At 45.1% G+C, this 18,671-nt stretch overlaps 1 protein-coding gene across 2 annotated transcripts in view; it reads right to left on the reverse strand.

Moving 5' to 3' along the window:
- Positions 1-18,671, reverse strand: part of SLC11A2 (solute carrier family 11 member 2) — a gene marked incomplete at its 5' end in the record, with an annotated part of 193,255 nt that overhangs the window by 34,597 nt on the left and 139,987 nt on the right. For both annotated transcript variants that reach the window (XM_082246595.1, XM_082246596.1), the window contains 2 exons: positions 17,338-17,491; positions 18,025-18,098. In XM_082246595.1, coding sequence (XP_082102721.1) covers positions 17,338-17,491; positions 18,025-18,098 — 228 coding nt within the window. The remainder of the gene's footprint in view (positions 1-17,337; positions 17,492-18,024; positions 18,099-18,671) is intronic.

Genomic DNA, 18,671 nt, shown 5'->3' on the forward strand with positions numbered 1-18,671 from the left:
AGGAACAGGTATCACCCTGAGCTGAGTTCTGTGTTTCCTGTAGGCCATCTGCCAAACGCATGCTATACGGCTCTTTTTGTTCCAACTCTCTATTGCCTGTGATTCGCCATTTCTAGTGAGGGAATCAAGATACAGTAGGGGAGCACTCTGGAGCCACCCGTTCCCTTCAAATCAAAGATGAGGCTGCTAGAGTCCTGGTTGGAGGAAGCAGAAAATAGATGCCGGAGGAATAACAGCCGCATCATTTGCCTGGTAGAGGGGGTGAAAGGGAAGAACCCTACTGTATTCATGGAGGAGCTGCTCCACTCCTTGCTTCCCCAAGCAAACTTATCACCCTACTTTACAGTAGAAAGGGCCCATCGTATGCCACCTCAGATGGGCCCCCAAGGAGCACCCCCCCCCCCCCTGTACGCTCATCCTGCACCTCCTTAATTTCAGGGACCGCGATGAACTGCTACGGGCGGCCAGAGCAGAGGGGGAGATTGCATACCAGAATAACTGGCTACAGTTTCCAGACTACTCTACTGAAACCCAGAGGCTTCGCTGATACTTTGACCCCATTAAGGCTACCCTGCGCTCCAAGGGACTGAAATACAGTGTCCTCTTCCCGGCTAAATTGCGAATGGACAGTGAGACGGTCAGATTTTTCACTTGCCCTAAGGATGCATCGGCCTGGCTGGAAACACTACCGCCTCTGGGGTAATCCTATCATAATGGAGTTTACTATAACACCTGCTGTACCCGGAAGGGTTGATCTGCTTGCTCCGCTCCCAGACCTTCTTTTACATTCTTCCTTTATCTTAATCAAAGTGGAGGGAAATTACTGACACCGGTGTGTCTGGACGGATTTTCCGTGGAACTCCTACAAGATAGCAGGGCCCTGACTATCTGTTATGTTGCTTAAATAAATTATCATTGGAAACATTCACTTACACTGGAATACGTGAGTTACATAATTTTGGTGCCCCTGGTTTGACCCAGGTGATGAGCTGAAATCTGGCTCCTATATACTGACTCAGCATCTCCAGATGAAACTATGTCGGTCATCTTATCTGACACTTTATCCCTTCCCTCAGACCAATTGACCGATTTGGGTTGCTAACAGTCCACATCTGGCTACGCGCTTCCCTTTTGTTTTTTGTGGAAACTGTTGGGAAGTTAATGGGAAAGATGCAATCTCACCTTATGTGGGCCTCGTGCAGTGGGGGGAACTGGCCGCCGGCTCTTGCTGGCAGTAAATGGACTTTTTTTTTTTTTTTTTACTTTACGATTTGTTTTTTGTTTCGTAACTGTTTTGACTGTTCCTTTAAGACGTGGTATGTCACTTAGCTTTCATGAAAAGAGCGGATGGGAACTTGCCGCCCTTTTGGTGGAGCTGGGTCCTGTCTGTGTGCCCCCCACCTCGAGAGCTGGAGTGCGATTTACCTTTGATGTGTGGCTCACTGGTTATCCCCCTACATCCCTATGGCGAAAGTATCTATAGTCTCATGGAATATGCGGGGTCTTAACTGCTCACAAAATTAAAAGGTCTTTAATTGTCTTAAAAAATACTCATCCCAAATTTGTGTGCTCCAGGAGACTCATCTTACAAGTTCACGAATACTGTGTTTAAAGAGAGCCTTGGTAGGACTGCACTATCATGACACATACTCCAGCTACTCGAGGGGGACCAACATGCTGGTGCATAAAGCTGTCCTGTTTCAATTGCTAGATCTAAAAACTAATACATTTAAATGGGACTGCGAGCAATCTATGGTGGTGTAAATTTTAGGATGCTGCCAGCACTGATCACTCCCTTGTTGTGAGTGTGTTGTGAATGAAATAATATGTGCTGCAAAAACATGTGTAGCTTATATTAATAATAAATTTAAACAAATAATTAATTTGTAGTGAAAAATTTGCATCACTCTGTGTAGAAAAAAAATATATATGTGTATATATCAACAGTTGTGCACGGATTAAATCCAATTTAAACACAATTAATAATTCTCTATATGCAATATAACCGTACAATGAATATTCAAACATAAATCATGCAAAGTGACGTAGTGAATTAGTGTCCAATTCCTTATGCTATGATATCCCCCTGATGAGGACACGCAAGAGCCCTGTGCCGATACGCGTGGGGGAGGGGCCATACGTCAGGGTGTAAGTACGGCTGAGAGCATTTTCACAGCTCACTGAGCGGATAAACCAGAACAGTTGGAGACCCCCGCCTGAGCTTCTGGGCCACTATTTGCAAAATATTTATATTATTAGATCTAAAAATGGATCCAGGAGGTCGGTTTGTTATTGTGCATGCGACTATTGCTAATGTCCAATGTGTCTTAGTAGGAATATACTTACCGCCCCCCCAGCAGGCCCCCTCCCTACTCTCTAGTGTTATGCAAATGGCACTTGGCTTTGGCACGGAAGATATACTGCTGATGGGGATTTCAATATGGCTCCCTCCCCAGATATGGACAGGCTCCACTCCACCTCTAGATGGAATCCCGGTCTACCCCAATGGTCTGATACGTTTGCGCTCACAGATGTGTGACGACATTTGGAAGCCCAGTCTTTGCGAGTTTACGGGTCATTCATCCACTTTCCGGACGCTCTCCCATATAGACCGATGCAACCACTTCTATGCTCCGGAGGGTGGGCGAAATCACCGTCCTTCCCAGAGGCATATCGGACCATGCCTCACTACTGCCAACACTGTCTCTGGGCCATCGGCGCGAGAGGCTAGTGGAGTCTGTCTAGATTATGGATAGAGGAAAATACCATTCAAGAAGCCATGCAGGAGGGAATCTGTCAGTTTTGATTATCTAATGAAGAATATGCCTCTCCTTGGTGGCATGGGATGCCTTTAAAGCGTGGTCCAGGGGAGAGTATATATTTCGTATTGCTGCAGCCCGTAGTGAATCTGCGCGGTCTCTGGAGAGGTTGGAGGGTGAAGCTCAAAAAGAGGAGGCGGATTATGTGGCGAATCCAAATCAGGCTAATTATGGGGTTTGGCAGTGCGCTCTTAGGGAACTCTCTCTCCTCAGGGTGGGAATGGCTAATTAATTTTTACCAACAACGGTACTCCTCTAGAGTAGACTACACTCCCACGGCATTAGACTCCTACTTGTATCAGATTGCACTCCCCTCATTGGAGGAAGAATCCTGTCAGAAATTAGAGGGGTATATCACACTGGAGGAGATACAGGTTGCCTTATCTCAACTCCAGGTCAGTAAAACTCCTGGGTCGGATGGTCTCCCAACGGAGTTCTACTCGGCATACCAGGACTTACTCGCCCCTAGAATTGAGTCACTATTTGGCCAGTTTTTTTCCCTAGACTCCCTTCCGGGGTCTATGTCGGAGGCGGTGGTGGTGTTGGTGAGCAAACCAGGCAAGGACTGCTCGTCTTCTAGACCGATATCCCTCATCAACGTTGACGCCAAGATTTTGGCAAAAATCCTAGCCAATAGACTGTTCGTGTTTTTAGAAGAGATAATGCACGTGGACCAAACTGGGTTTACGCCTGGGAAGGGTACTGACATCAACTTCCGCCGCCTTTTTCTTAATCTATTGGCTACCCACGAGAATAGTGGATGAAGAGTCATTGCCTCTCTTGATGCTGAAAAGGCTTTTGACTCGGTGGAGTGGGAGGTCCTGTGGCCTGTGTTACGGAAATTCGGATTCGGGCCTAACTTTCTACAATGGTTGCATATGCTGTACCATCCTCCCAGGGCCAGCATCCAGACTAACGACTGTTTATCGCCCCCCTTCCCACTCCAGTGAGGAACTAAACAGGGCTGCCCGTTTTAACCCAGCCTCTTTGCCCTAACCCCTGAACCTCTGGCCATCTTGATCCGTGGGTCTGATGGAGTGAGAGGACTGAAGCTGGGCCCTCTGTAAGAAAAGCTATCCTTATATGCCGACGATGCCCGTCTGTATCTTCAAGATGCTGACGGATCCCTTAGAGCGGCCCTGGAATTGCTCACTGAATTTGGGGAATTTCAGGGGTACGCATTAACTGGACCAAATCACTGCTATTCCCATTAGACCCCCTAGCGCAAACAACGGCGGCGGATACCCCTTTACTATGGGTGGAACAGTTTCAATACCTGGGAATACAAATTCGAAAAGACTTGCCCAGGTTTCAGGATCTCAATTTAATGCCAGTACTCTCTCACCTCTGTCAAAAATGCTCATCTTGGGCAGTCCTACTACTTAATTTACTCAAAATGATTTTCCTCCCTAAATTTCTGTATGCATTTCGAAACTGCCCAGTCTAGATACCCAACGCCTTTTTTAAAGGACCTGGACCAATGTGTTGGATCATTTATTTGGGCAGGGGCTCTCCCTAAGTTGGTAAGGTCTACCATGACTCTTCCTATGCGATGTGGAAGTTTAGCATTACCAGGCTATCGAACCAATTACTGCATACATCATTTGAGCAACATCTGGATTTTTGTAGAGTCTTATGTGATTCTGTGCCGCTGTATCAGGAAAGGGTGGCAATATTCTTTGAAAAGAAATAAAGAGCAAGGACAGTTAGCTTAGTGTGGATGATCTTATGCTACTTCCATATTGGAGTATCGACTCCAAGAGACAGAATTGTCTTTGAGGAAATTTTTTTTGGAACGATATTTGGCAGTTGTCATCAGGACTTCATTCATGGCGTGCTTTTCGATGAGCAGGAGAAGATGGGAACACTGTCTCTGCCGGGTTAGCATCTGTTGGCTGGAGGTGGAGACGCGTGGTAGCTCAGCCTGCGACTTCTGGGTTCCTGGTATCCCCTATGTTGCATTACCTCCATTGGTTCCATTTCTGGTTGCCATGGGAGGCGGAGATCTGCGTACCAGTCTGGTATTTCATACATAGGGATGTGCAGAATGTTGCAGAAAGAGTGCAGATCTTCTAGTGCTTTTAATGAAGCTGTACGGCCCGCTGTTCCAGCAACCAAGCAGAAGGGGAATTTCCATTTATAGGCGATTTCTCTTTCCCTCAAAAGGTCAAGTAGGGGCTTCAAATTTCTCCTTTGTTGCAGAGTTATCGGCGAGAGGTCTTGAAACAATTTGATTTCTGAACCTTGATGAAGGATTCGGCCTCTGACGGGCTCTGGAGAGGATCTCTTCTTTGATTCTGAAATTTTCAACACAGCATATTATGTCTCTAGGTGGGTCTGTGTCTCGGCCTCTTGGGCGAAGAGCTCTATGTATACGCTCCATTTCAATTAAGGTGTCATGCGGTCTACCCAAGAGATCGTTGAATAGGGCAGTAACAACCTGACGTAAAGAGTTTGGTTCCACCGTCTCCGGCATGCCTCTCACTCTAATATTATGGCGTCTGCCTCTATTGTACAGATCCCCCAAGGTGTCTATGGATGCTTCTCAAATATTGGGTATGCGTATCTGTATGTCGTCTCACCTCCTGTATGGAAGTGTCATGACGTGCAGTGGATTCTTCCACTGCATCCATTCTGTTTGCAATAGCTTGGATATCTTTTTTAAGGTCTGCGGTAGCTGCATATAGGTTGTCTTTGATGTCTCCAGCAACTGCCTTTAGATCTTCTAGGCTAGGGGCTGTACGTGTAACTGTTGAAGGCGGCGAGGGTTAAAGCTTGAGCATAGGAAAGTCCTGTTGTATGCGAGTCTTGATGCTTCCTTTCACCAGCAGGTGGAGCTGCAGCATCCATATCTTTTTGTTGAGATTTGAATAGGTCTGGAATATTGCGACTTGGTTGTGATATACCACCGTGGGGGGATCTGGAGCTGCGTTCAGGTTTGCCCATGTTAAAATTTGTGCTACCCTGTGGGGAGTAAATTCACAACCCTTATGCACCCGAGATCACAGTTTAGGTAGCCATCGGAGTGTCACTGATTATATTCCATGAATTGGGTATATGCAGAGGATGAAGGGTTATAAATATTTGATTTGGCAGACTTGTATGTGCTTTTTGTGAGATCAGGGAGAGGGGCTGTGTTGTATTAAGTCCGCTTGTGAGTCTAAGATGGCAGGCGGTTTCTTGTCACATAAGGGGGATATACCGTGCCTCTCGGTGCTGGAAGAAGTCACAGAGTTATGGCAGAGTTGTGGAGGCTAATATGTGATGGGATCGTCACCGCTTACCGATGTACCGGACTGCAGAGTGCGGTGTCTGGTAGGAAAGGCCACGGCTTTGGCCGCCGTGTAGGCCCCGGATCCGGATCGTTGGCCAACTGTAGTTTTTTTCCACCAAGACCTCTCTTGATAGGTGCAGCGGGTCCCCGAGGGTATCCCCCAAGATTTTGATCGCCGTGTGTGAGGTTTAAACGGTGGATGGCAGTGGATCCCAAGATGAGAGACGAAACTCTCTAGCTCTATCTAGACCTATTGAAAATAGATTCTCCTAAGATAAAAAGACTATGGGACTCATGGAAAGCGGATCAACCTGATTTAGATAGGGAGGACTGGGAGGATTGTCTTGAAGATAGCATTAGGCTACTGATCTCCTCAAAAGACAAATTGATACAGGTAAAATTCCTACACAGAGTGTAATATACACCCAAGAGGCTGCGCAGCATCTTTCCTCAATGATCACAAGAATGCCCCAGATGCGGGAGTGAGGAGAGCACATATATTTACATGTTCTGGACTTGCTCAGTCATAGTTAGGTATTGGACAGAGGTGTTGGAGCACATTAACTATCGCCTTCAGCTCTAGCTTCTGCTTTCCCCGGAGCTTGCTCTGTTGGGAATCTCGGATGATGTGCAGAGTAGTGATCGACCGATTATCGGCAAGGCCGATATATCGAGGGCTGATATGCATTTTCCCTGATATATCGTAATCGGCCCCGGAGGTTACCGATATTGCCGTGATGTCATTGCGTATGTTGCGCCACACAACTTCGCGCACTGGGACAGCTTCTGGCTTCTTAGGCCGCCTCCCTCAGCCTCGTCTGGAGTCGGGGAGTCTCGGGACAGTGAGTGTACAGTGCACACTGTGTTTAGCACAGCCGCCATACATACACCCACAGCTGCCCGGTGCCAGCCAGCCAGCCACCCACCCACACACAGGCCTGTACCAGCCAGCCAGCCACAGGCCCTGAGCCTGTGCCAGCCAGCCACCCACCACACAGGGTGCAAGCCAGCCAGCCACCAAAGGGTGCCAGAACGAGAAAAAAAGGATGGCGCTCTGGCGTGCATAAATGAAGTGAAATCACCCCAAATGAAGCTCACATGTGTAGTCTATAAAAATTTATTGGAGTATATCCAGGGTAAGTTAAAACAAATGGCACACTTTCCTACCGGACCTTGAAGCCTCTGTATCTCCTAGCTGTACCGTGAAGGATCCCTGATGGAAGTCATGGGAACCTGGTACCTTTAATCCCGGTGAAGGGGAAGAGGGCACTCTCAGATGAAGGAAAAAATGGTCCCCGATTGCGAAGGCTCGCACGGTCCAGTGTGCGGTCGCTTCCTGGGACCGGAGCCAATGCGCTGTGCTCTCGCTGTGTCCGCCGTGAACACCGGGAGCTGCACTCGGATGACGTCACAAAGGGGGGCCGGAAGTCAGCCGCGGAGACCAACAAGAAGCGGGATGGAGCGGGGAAAGTGATGCGCTCGCTTCTCTGAAGCCTCCCGTTGCCACAACTACATGTTTCGCTACGATGTAGCTTTGTCAAGTTGTGGCTATGGGCAACTGGAGGCTATAAGAAGCCAAAATAATGGGTGGGATTAGGCCAACCAGCCAATAAAAACCCTCAAAAACGGAATCAAAAAGTAAATAGATAAAAGAAAATATAAAAAGACAAAAAAGAAGATACATACCAAAGGGTGCCAGCCAGCCAGCCATCCACCCACCAAAGGATGCCAGCCAGCCACACAGGGTGAAAGCCAGCCAGCCACCAAAGGGTGCCAGCCAGCCACCCACCCACCAAAGGGTGCCAGCCAGCCACCCACCAAAGGGTGCCAGCCAGCCAGCCATCCACCCACAAAAGGGTGCCAGCCAACCACCCACCAAAGGGTGCCAGCCAACCACCCACCAAAGGGTGCCAGCCAGCCACCCACCAAAGGGTGCCAGCCAGCCACCCACCAAAGGGTGCCAGCCAGCCATCCACCCAAGGGTGCCAGCCAGCCATCCACCCAAGGGTGCCAGCCAGCCATCCACCCACCAAAGGGCGACAGTCCCTCATCACCACGGGGTGCCAGCCAGCCAGTTTTTTTTAAGCCTATATTCAATTTCAGTAGTGTCTTTCAAATTTCAATGGAGAGGGATGCAGATAGAAAAATTTAAAGTGTGGTCTGGGACTATCTCTCATCTCCATCAAAAGCAGCAGCAGTGTGCAACACGTGCACAAACATTGTGAGCATGGGATCAATACCTACAAAAACCAAAAATATGTCAAATCTTTGGGCCCATCTAAGAGTTCATCATGTTGAATTCTATCACATGCAGTACAGAAAAAAACAAAATGAATCACAAGGTGAAACATCACTATCCCAGGCAACAATAACAGATATGTTTCAGAAAAAAAACAGGTGGCTAAAATCGGATGGAAGATCCTAACTGCTGGACAGAGTAATCACAGAGATGATGGTCACTGATAACCAGCCATTTACAATGGCGTCTGACTTAAGCGGTTGATGTCCATAGTTGAGCCAAGGTACACACTGAAGAGTGACAAGTATTATCGAACCAAAATGCTGGGAAAGATTCACTAAAAGGTCGTTAAGAAAGAAAAGGCTATGCTGAAACCAGAGAATGCTGGCAACTCACTCTCATTCACGACTGACTGCTGGTCAGGACAAACAGAATCATTAATGGGTCTTACATGCCACTTCATTGACAGCGGATGGACAAGAAGGCATTTGGTGTTGAATACAAAAGTGATGCAAGGATCCCACACTAGGAAGTACATTATAGAAAGGTTTCTAGGCATGCTAGAAGAATGGGGAATCACCAAAGACCGAGTGATGCTTGTGCTTCGAGACAGCGGATAGAACATGGTGAAAGGAATGAGACTGAAGTGTCAGACCTCAGTTGCATGGCTCACACCCTCCAACTTGTTGTAAACGATGGTCTGTCAAACCAGAGAGCTTTGCTTGACATAATTAGCATGCTGAAGAGGTGCGCAGGCCATTTCCACCATTCAATCTTTGCCAAGCAGCGACTGAGGTGCATTCAGGAAGACCTTGGCCTACCCAAAAACAACTTGATTAACGCTGTTCCAACACGATGGAACTCAACACTTCACATGCTGCAAAGAATGCTGGAGCAGAAGCCAGCTCTTACCATATATTCAGGTGAATATGGAGGATATTCTTGTCCTACTGCTGATCAGTGGGACATTGTAGCCAATTTCATTGAGACCCTCCTCCCCATAGAGGAAGTGACACTAGAGGTGAGTCATTACGACTCATCTGTGTCATCTGTCATCCCATGTGTGAGAGTGCTGAAGATGCTTCTTCAAGAGAATGAAGGACCCAAAACACGTGGCACTAAAACATGTAGGCAGGCCATGAGGGACAGTCTCGCCAAACGTTTTGAGAAGCATGAAGAGAATAAAAAATGTTGTGCTTGCTAGTCTTTTGGATCCTCGATACAAGAACCATCCTTTCTCTTCTGATGATGTATTGACCAAGGCAAAACAATGGCTGACAGAAGATATTCAACAGGAGGTGCAGGAGGTTCCTGCCGAAAAGAAAAGTCAAGAAGAGCAGGTTTCTTATGTGGAAGAGCAGGATGCTTCAAAAAGAGAAAAATGTCCAAAAAGACAACGGACAGAAGAGAATCTTCATCATGGTCGAATAGATGCCATGTTCAGTGTCTTATTGGGGCCTTATGCGGAGGATTCTTCTGAATATGCAATAATGAGCCTGGATGATGAACTTCATCTCTATTTGAAGGAACCAGTAATTGACAAAGTGGTGATCTTGCTTTTCATGCTAGAAGATACCTTTCTGCTCCTCCTTCCTCGGTACCAAGTGAGCGTGTTTTTAGTGAAGTGGCAGCAATTTATGAAAAAAACAGAAGCCGTTTAAGTGGTGAACATGCTGAAATGTTATGCTTTCTTCACTATAATACTGTTCCATTTAACTGGGAGTATTGAAAGTGTAGTAGTATACTACTAGTGTCCACTCCACTCCAATCCATTCCACGGTCTAGCTTTTGTCTAGCTTTTTTCTAGCAGTTTTGCACTGACTGCGCTGCACTGACTGCCCTGCACTGCAGTCAGTGCAAAACTGCTAGAAAAAAGCTAGACAGTGGATTGGAGTCAGTGGACAACTGCTGCAGTAGTGCGCCACTCACTGCTGCAATAATTTTAAGTCACTGCAGTAGTGATTTAAAATTATTGCGGTGAGTACTACTGCAGCAGTAGTCCACTGACTCCCCACTGTCTAGCTTTTTTTCTAGCAGTTTAATTTGCACTGACTGCAGTAGTGATTTAAAATCATTGCAGTGAGTGCACTACTGCGGCGGTAGTCCACCGACTCCAATCCACTGTCTAGCTGTTTGTCTAGCTTTTTTCTAGCAGTTTTGCACTGACTGCACTGCTGTAGTGATTTAAAATTATTGCAGTGAGTGAGTGCATTACTGCAGCAGTTTATGCATCATTCACAATCAGATGATGTGAAACTGATGTCCCTGCAAATGTGGTTTTCCTATCAGTTTTCATGCAGTTAAGGTGTGAAGAATGAGGCCTTAATGTTAAAAATTTTAATAAACAAACAAACATGTTCAGTAACAGATTTGAGTCGAAAATTGTGTTTATTTTGCAAAACTTTAAATGTTCAAAATATCGGCCTATACCGATATGCAATGGCCAAAATATCGGTATCGGCACGAAAAACCGAAATCGGCAATCCCTAGTGCAGAGGCCAAGGTGCACCAAAACCCTGATAAACTATTTGCTCTATTACGCCAAGAGGTAAATTATTCTAAAGTGGAATGGCCACCCCCCCCCCTTTCTATAGGCTCATGGGAAAGATCTATAAATGCAGCTCTTCCTATGTATAGTTTAACATACATCAAACTGGCCCAAAAGTTTTACAGGGTCTGGCAGCCATGGATGGCTTAGCGGTCAGTGGCTGTTACACCCCCCACACAATGTTCTTTCCTTAGCCTGGGAACCTGGCCTATCACTCAGCACAGAATGCACATTCTTATTTGGGCTATGGACTCCCGGGTGGAGGCGGGAATGGGTGCACTGCACATGCCAATGTTATTTTACCTGCACTTTAACTTGTATCACTTGTCACTTTCTGAGAGATGGATGTGTTATAGCCATCTGTACTACTTTCACTATACCAGAGATAAGATTTGTCATGACTTGTACCATGTCATTGTTTTGTTACAATAAAGGAACAGTCTGTTTGTGAAAAAAAAAAAAAAAAAAATTTAAAATTTGGTGGAAACACCCTTTGCCTTCAAAACCACATCAATTCTTCTAGGTACACATGCATACAGTTTTTGAAGGAGCTCAGCAAGATGATTAGCAAGATGTTCCAAACATCTTGGAGAACTAACCACAGATCTGTGGATGTAGACCACCTCAAATCCTTTTGTCTCTTCATGTAATCCCAGACAAACAATGTTGAGATCAGGGCGCTGTTGGTGGCCAAATCATCACTTCCAGGACTCCTTGTTTTTCTTTACACTTGTAGTTCCTAATGACATGGGCTGTATGTTTGGGGTCGTTGCCCTGCTACAAAAAAAAATTTTGGGGACAATAACAAGTCTTCCTGGTGGTATGGCATGATGGATAAGTATTTGCTTGTATTTCTCAGCAATGAGGGAATCACTGATCAGTCAATGTTGAGCACCATAGATGCAGTGGTCAGCCAAGGAAACAATGCAACGGATTAAAAACATTATGCTTACTTTCCTTTGACATTGGAAGATGCCCAGCAGTGCCATCAGCACAGAACTGGCAGAAACCAGTGTGACCCAGGTACATCCATCTACTGTCCAGATGAAGTCTGGCCAGAAGTGATCTTCATGGAAACAGTGCAGCCAAAAAGCCATACCTCCAACAGGGAAAACAAGGCTTAGACTCAACTATGCACAAAAAAATGGAATAGAAAATGGGAGCAGGTGCTCTGGACTGAGGTGTCAAAGTTTTAAATATTTGGCTGTAGCAGAAGATTTGATTGTTTGCCAAATGGCTGGAGTGCGGTACAATAATGAGTGCCTGCAGACAACAGTGAAGCATGGTGGAAGTTCCTTGCAAGTTTGGGGCTGCATTTTTGCAAATGGAGTTGGAGATTTAGTCAGGATCAATGGTGTCCTCAATGATGAAAATTACAGGCAGATATTTATCCATCATGCCATAACATCTGGGAGGTGTGGGATTGACCACAAATTTATTCTGGAGCAAGACAATGACCCCAAACATACAGCCAACGACATTAACAACTATCTTCAGTGTAAGAACAAGGAATCATGGAAGTGATGGTTTGGCCTCCCACAGGGCCCTGATCTCAACATTATTAAGTCTGTCTGGGATTACATGACAGAAGGATTTGAGGCAGCCTACATCCATAGATATGTAGTTATTTCTCCAAGATGTTTGAACCTACCTGCTGAGTTTCTTCAAAAAGTGTGCAAGTGCAACTAGAAGAATTGATGCTGATTTGAAGGCAAAGGATGGTCACATCAAATATTTATTAAAATTTTCTCTTCTGTTCATTTACTTTCCATTTTGTTAATTACTATTAACACTTCTATTTCTGAAAGTATTTTTAATTTATAGCATTTTTTCCCCACACTTGCATTAAACTTTTGAAACGATATACCGTATTTATCCGCATACCACACACAGGCGTATAACACCCATCTTATTTTATGAGTAAGTTTCAAGGAGAAAAAAAAAAACGTACATTATAAACAACTTTGAAGCAAAATAAAAGATCAGTGTCCATCTGCAGCCTCACTATTGCCCATCATTGCAGCCTGATCTGTGCCCAAATGCAGGCTTGCCATTGCCTTGCCATTGCCCTGCACTGCAGCCTGATAACACAGAGCTGGGATCTCCTGTATATCCGGCGCTTGCAGTCACACACAATCCTGCCTCCTTGGCCAGCTCTTATGATAGACAGAACACTGGTCCAATGCCGGGACATGTGACGTGTATCTTAAGAGCTGGTCCTGGAGGCGGGAATACAGCATTATATATACAAATACACACATATACATACACTATATTACCAAAAGTATTAAGATGCTGGTCTTTACACAAGAATTTTAATGGCATCCCAGTCTTAGTCTGCAGGGTTCAAAATTAAGTTGGCCCACCCTATAACAGCTTCAACTCTTCTGGGAAGGATGTCCACAAGGTTTAGGAGTGGGTCTTTGAGAAAGTTTGACCATTCTTCCAGAAGCGCATTTGTGAGGTCAAGCACTGATCTAGTCAAGCTAGTCATGTTTCTCCATCCCAAACTTGCTCATCCATGTCGTTATGGACCTTGCTTTGTACACTGGTCCACATCATTTTCTGGAGGGGGGGGGGGGGGGGGATTATGGTGTGTGTTTTTTTTTAGGGGTGAAAGGAATTCTTAAGGTCTCAGCAAACCAAGCCATTTTGGATAATTTTATGCTCCCAACCTTGTGGTAACAGTTTTTGGATGGTCCCTTACTGTTCCAACAGGACTGCGCACTAGTGCACAAACAAGGTCCATAAAGACATGGATGAGCGAGTTTAGAATGGAGGAACTTGACTGGCCTTCACAAAGACCTGACCTCAACCCCATAGAAAAAAACTTTGGGATGAATTAGAGCGGAGACTGTAAGCCAGACCTTCACGTCCACATCAGTGCCTGACCTCACATATGCACACCTGGAAAAATGGTCAAACGTTCCCAAAGACACACTCCTAAACCTTGTGGGCAGCGTTCCCAAAACGAGTTGAAGCTGTTATAGCTGTAAAGGGTGGGTCAACTAAATACTAAACCCTATGGACTAGGGATGCCATTAAAGTTTATATGCGTGTAACGGCAGACCAGATTGGCTGGTCTGAGTATTTAAAAAATTGCTGATCTATTAGGATTTTCACGCACAACCATCTCTAGGGTTTACAGAGAATGGTCAGATGAAGAGAAAATATCCAGTGAGCGGCAGACGTGTGGAGGAAAATGCCTTGTGGATGTCGGAGGAGAATGGGAAGACTGGTTTGAGATGATAGAAAGGCAATAGTAACTCAAATAACCACTCGTTACAACCAAGGTATGCAGAATTTATAATAAAGACACTTGTGTGCTTCTATGTGAACAATTCAAGCTCCACTTAATCTAACAGTGAACAGCTGCAACCACTAAAGCCAACGCTAAAATAAAATCTCAATTGTATATAAATCGTGCACTTAGGCTCCTTTCACACAAGCGCTCTGATCAGATCCGCCTGTCAGTTTTTTAGGCGGATCTGATCGGATGCTCCATGCATCCCTATGGGGCAGCGGATGTCAGCGGAGACATGTCCACTGAAACCCGCTGGCATCCGCATCCAATCCTGTCCGTGCAATCCGGACGGATGGAAACCCTATTTTCCATCCGACCAGGGGAACGGATCAGATGAGAGCGGACAGGCGGTCGGCTCTCATCCGATTCCCCCATAGCGATGCATGGGGCTTTGACACCTCCCTCTCTGCACACAGAGCCGAGAGGGAGCGGTCACCTTCCTGCTCAGCGGGGATCTGTGTTTACGATCCCCTGCCTAGCAGCATGGATCCGCCTACGGAGGCGGACAGCGTGAAAGAGCCCTTATTTAAAATTGTGTATAAACCTATTGATACCAAACCATGTAAGAAATAATGTTGAATAATAATATATAGTCCACAAAAAACAAATAGTCTATCCAATATGTGATTTCAAAACCCTAGCAAAAAAATTGTTCAAAGAAAAAGGATTTGGTAACGATCCAGCAATGCATACAGATACTGCATTAACAGAACCCAAAGTGATCCTTTATTGCTGAACATACAACCGCCACCAGCCACCTTTGAGTAAATTGGCCGCTCACCCTAAGATATGACCAACTGGTCAAAAACCGCTTTTTTTGTGTATATTATTTATGCACACACACATCTATACAGAGTATTTCACAGAAGTGAATACACCCCTCACATTTTTATAAATATTTTGTTACGTCTTTTCATGTGACACTGAAGAAATTACACTTTGCTACAATGTAAAGTAGTGAGTGTACAGCTTGTATAACAGTGTAAATTTGCTATCCCCTCAAAACAACTCAACACACAACCATTAATGTCTAAACCGCTGGCAACAATAGTGAGTACACAAAAGTGAAAATGTTTAAATTGGGCCCAAAGTGTCAATATTTTGTGTGGCCACCATTATTTTCCAGCACTGCCTTAACCCTCTTGGGCATGGAGTTCACCAGAGATTTACAGGTTGCCACTGGAGTCCTCTTCCACTCCTCCATGATGACATCACAGAGCTGGTGGATGTTAGAGACGTTGCGCTCCTCCACCTTCCGTTTGAGGATGCCCCACAGATGCTCATTAGGGTTTAGGTCTGGAAACATGCTTGGCCAGTCCATCGCCTTTATCCTCAGCTTCTTTAGCAAGGCAGTGGTAGTCTTGGAGGTGTGTTTGGGGTTATGTTGGAATACTGCCCTGCAGCTCAGTCTCCGAAGGGAGGGGATCATGCTCTGCTTGAGTATGTCCCAGTACATTTTGGCATTTATGGTTCAATGAACTGTAGCTCCCCGGTGACGGCAGCACTCATGCAGCCCCAGAACATGACACTCCCACCACCATTTTGGACTGTAGAAAAGACACACTTGTCTTTGTAGGCCTCAACTGGTTGCTGCCACACAGGCTTGACACCATCTGAACCAAATACGTTTATCTTGGTCTCATCAGACCACAGGACATGGTTCCAGTAATTCACGTCCTTAGTCTGCTTGTCTTCAGCAAACTGTTTGCGGGCTTTCTTGTGCATCATCTTTAGAAGAGGCTTCCTTCTGGGATGACAGCCATGCAGACACATCTAATGCAGTGTACAGCGTATGGTCTCAGCACTAATAGGCTGATCCTCAGAGAGTTCTTTGCCATGAGGTGCCATGTTGAACTTCCAGTGACCAATAAGAGAGTGAGAGGGATAACACCAAATTTAACACACCTGCTCCCTTATTCAAACCTGAGACCTTGTAACACTAACGAGTCACATGACACTGGGGAGGGAAGATGGCTAATTGGGCCCAATTTGGACATTTTTACTTAGGGATGTACTTACTTTTGTTGCCAGTGGTTTAGACATGAATGACTGTGTGTTGAGTTATTTTGAGGGGGCAGCAAATTTACACTTTTATACAAGCTGTACACTCAATACTTTACATTGTAGCAAAGTGTCATTTCTTCAGTGTTGTCACATGAAAAGATATAATAAAATATTTACAAACATGTGAGGGGTGTACTCACTTTTGTGAGATATATATATATATCTGGAATGAGCTGCCCAGTATTGTTGCTGACCATGTCTATCCCTTTATGACTACAGTGTAACCATTTTCTGGTGGCTACTTCTAGCAGGATAATGCACAATGTCACAAAGCTCAAATCATCTCAAACTGGTTTCTTGAATAGGACAAGGAGTTCACTGTACTCCAATGGCCTCCACAGTCACCAGATCTCAATCCAATAGAGCACCTTTGGTGTGGTGGAATGAGAGATTCGCATCATGGATGTGCAGCAAGCAAATCTTCAGCAACTGCGTGATGTTATGTCAATATGGACCAAAATCTCAAAGGAATGTTTTCAACACCTTGTTGAATCTATGCCATGAAGAATTAAGGCAGTTCTGAAGGCAAAGGGGGGGTCCAACCCAGTACTAGCAAGGTGTACATAATAAAGTGACCGGTTAGTGTATACATCTCATCTAATACATGCAATATATGCTAGAGAGTATTGTCCCCAAGGAGGATGTTAGACAAGGAAAATTTGCATTTTTGTTTTCCATTGGCTGTACAAAGTCAAATTGCTCTTCCTCTAATGCAGAATGAAGTCAGCAACCATGTGAGCATAAATAAAATTCTGTACAAAGGTTACATACAACAGCCAACGTTGACATGTTTCAGCCTGAAGAGGCCTTACTCAGGCTGAATTGTGTTGGCTCTTGTATGGAACCTTTGTACTCTTTGTGAAGAAATAAAAAAAAAATATTTATGCTCACCTGGCTGCCAACTTCATCTTGCATTAGAGGACTTCTGTGGTTGTGGTTGGAGGGCGCTAGTTGGGCACTGATTGTTGGTGATTGCATGAGGAGAGCTCTAGGCCTTTCCAAATATTGAGTACCAGCACTACAGTTTTTGATATTGCTCTTCCTGTTCTATTTCTGATAAGCTACTGCAAACATTGCTATAATACTCACCAAATATGCCACGAAGCAGAGATATGCAACAGACAAGATGGCCGCTCCGATATACAGACCAATGTTGCCCAGGGCTGACACGTATATGATCACAAAGTACATGTTTATACAGCATATGATGAGGATCAGGATGCCACCAGCTATTTTCCAACCCCTGTGATGTTAAAGAATGGATTGTTAAAATAACCACCTTTATAAGGAATTAGCTTCAGTTGTATTATTAGTTTACAAGTTAATATCACTTGCACTGTTTGAAAGTCCAGAGTTACAAGCTTATACACAGAAAAAGGCTGGTGCCCAATGGTCACCAGAAGGACAATATCATTCACATGGAAAGGCAAGGTATGCCTATCTCCTAGTATGGCCACCCTGGGCATTAAGGTGACAACAAGGCAGAGTGCAAATCACTGCTCAAGGCAGAATACTGCACGTGGCAATATAATAACATGTCTACTTCAAAGCTCCTAAGAGAAATGCTAAGGGATGTAATAAATCCGGTCAAACAAGTTAAAGTTAGTTTGTCCCTACATAAAATGTGGCTAGCAGCACCTTGCAAAAAGTAAAGAATAGGCTATAAATGTGAAAGATATGAACACAGAGATGGGGTTTAGGAAACTATACCATGAAAAGGAAATATAATACCCCCACAAGCATATAAAATTACATACTTTGTGTTTATATACTTACAGCCCATTTGCAAAGTCGTTCATTACGGACCTCATGCTGGTAAACGTTAGCACTGGGATCAGAGCAAACGGAAGCTAAAACATCAAGGAGAAATGATCACTGTCACAGATCTAGATAACACACCCTACAGTATATAGGCACTGCACACAATGGTTATGTACTGTTAAAGCCTAAGCCCAAACACATTGGTTTTGTTTTGGAAAAAGTGGGGCAGGGTTAGAACCTGCCTACAATTTTTGTATTTACAGAGTAGAAAACAATTGTGTATCAAATGAAAATGTGTTTGATTTTCTACACATGTATACCCCGCATAAGAGGGAAAGTGTATATACATGCCTGTATTTGGGTTGTTGACAATACTTTAGTAAAAAAATTTAAAGTGGTTCTAAAGCCGAAACATTTTTTACCTTAATGCATTCCTTGCATTAACCACTTGCCGAACGCCGCAAGTACACATACTGCGGCGGTCAGCCCCTCACAGGCAAAGTGACGTATGGGTACTTCACTAGCCTGTGAGGCTCTGGGGAGCGAGCGCGCACCGCCGGACGCACGCTCCCGCTCGGTCACGGACCCCCCCGCGCGTGTGCCCGGAGGACCCGATGTCCGTTAGAGCGGGAGAAAGGCAGGCGGCTGATGTAAACAAGCCG

This window comes from Pelophylax lessonae (assembly GCF_965119305.1).
Source record: "Pelophylax lessonae genome assembly, chromosome: 2".
NCBI classification, from domain to species: Eukaryota; Metazoa; Chordata; class Amphibia; order Anura; family Ranidae; genus Pelophylax; species Pelophylax lessonae.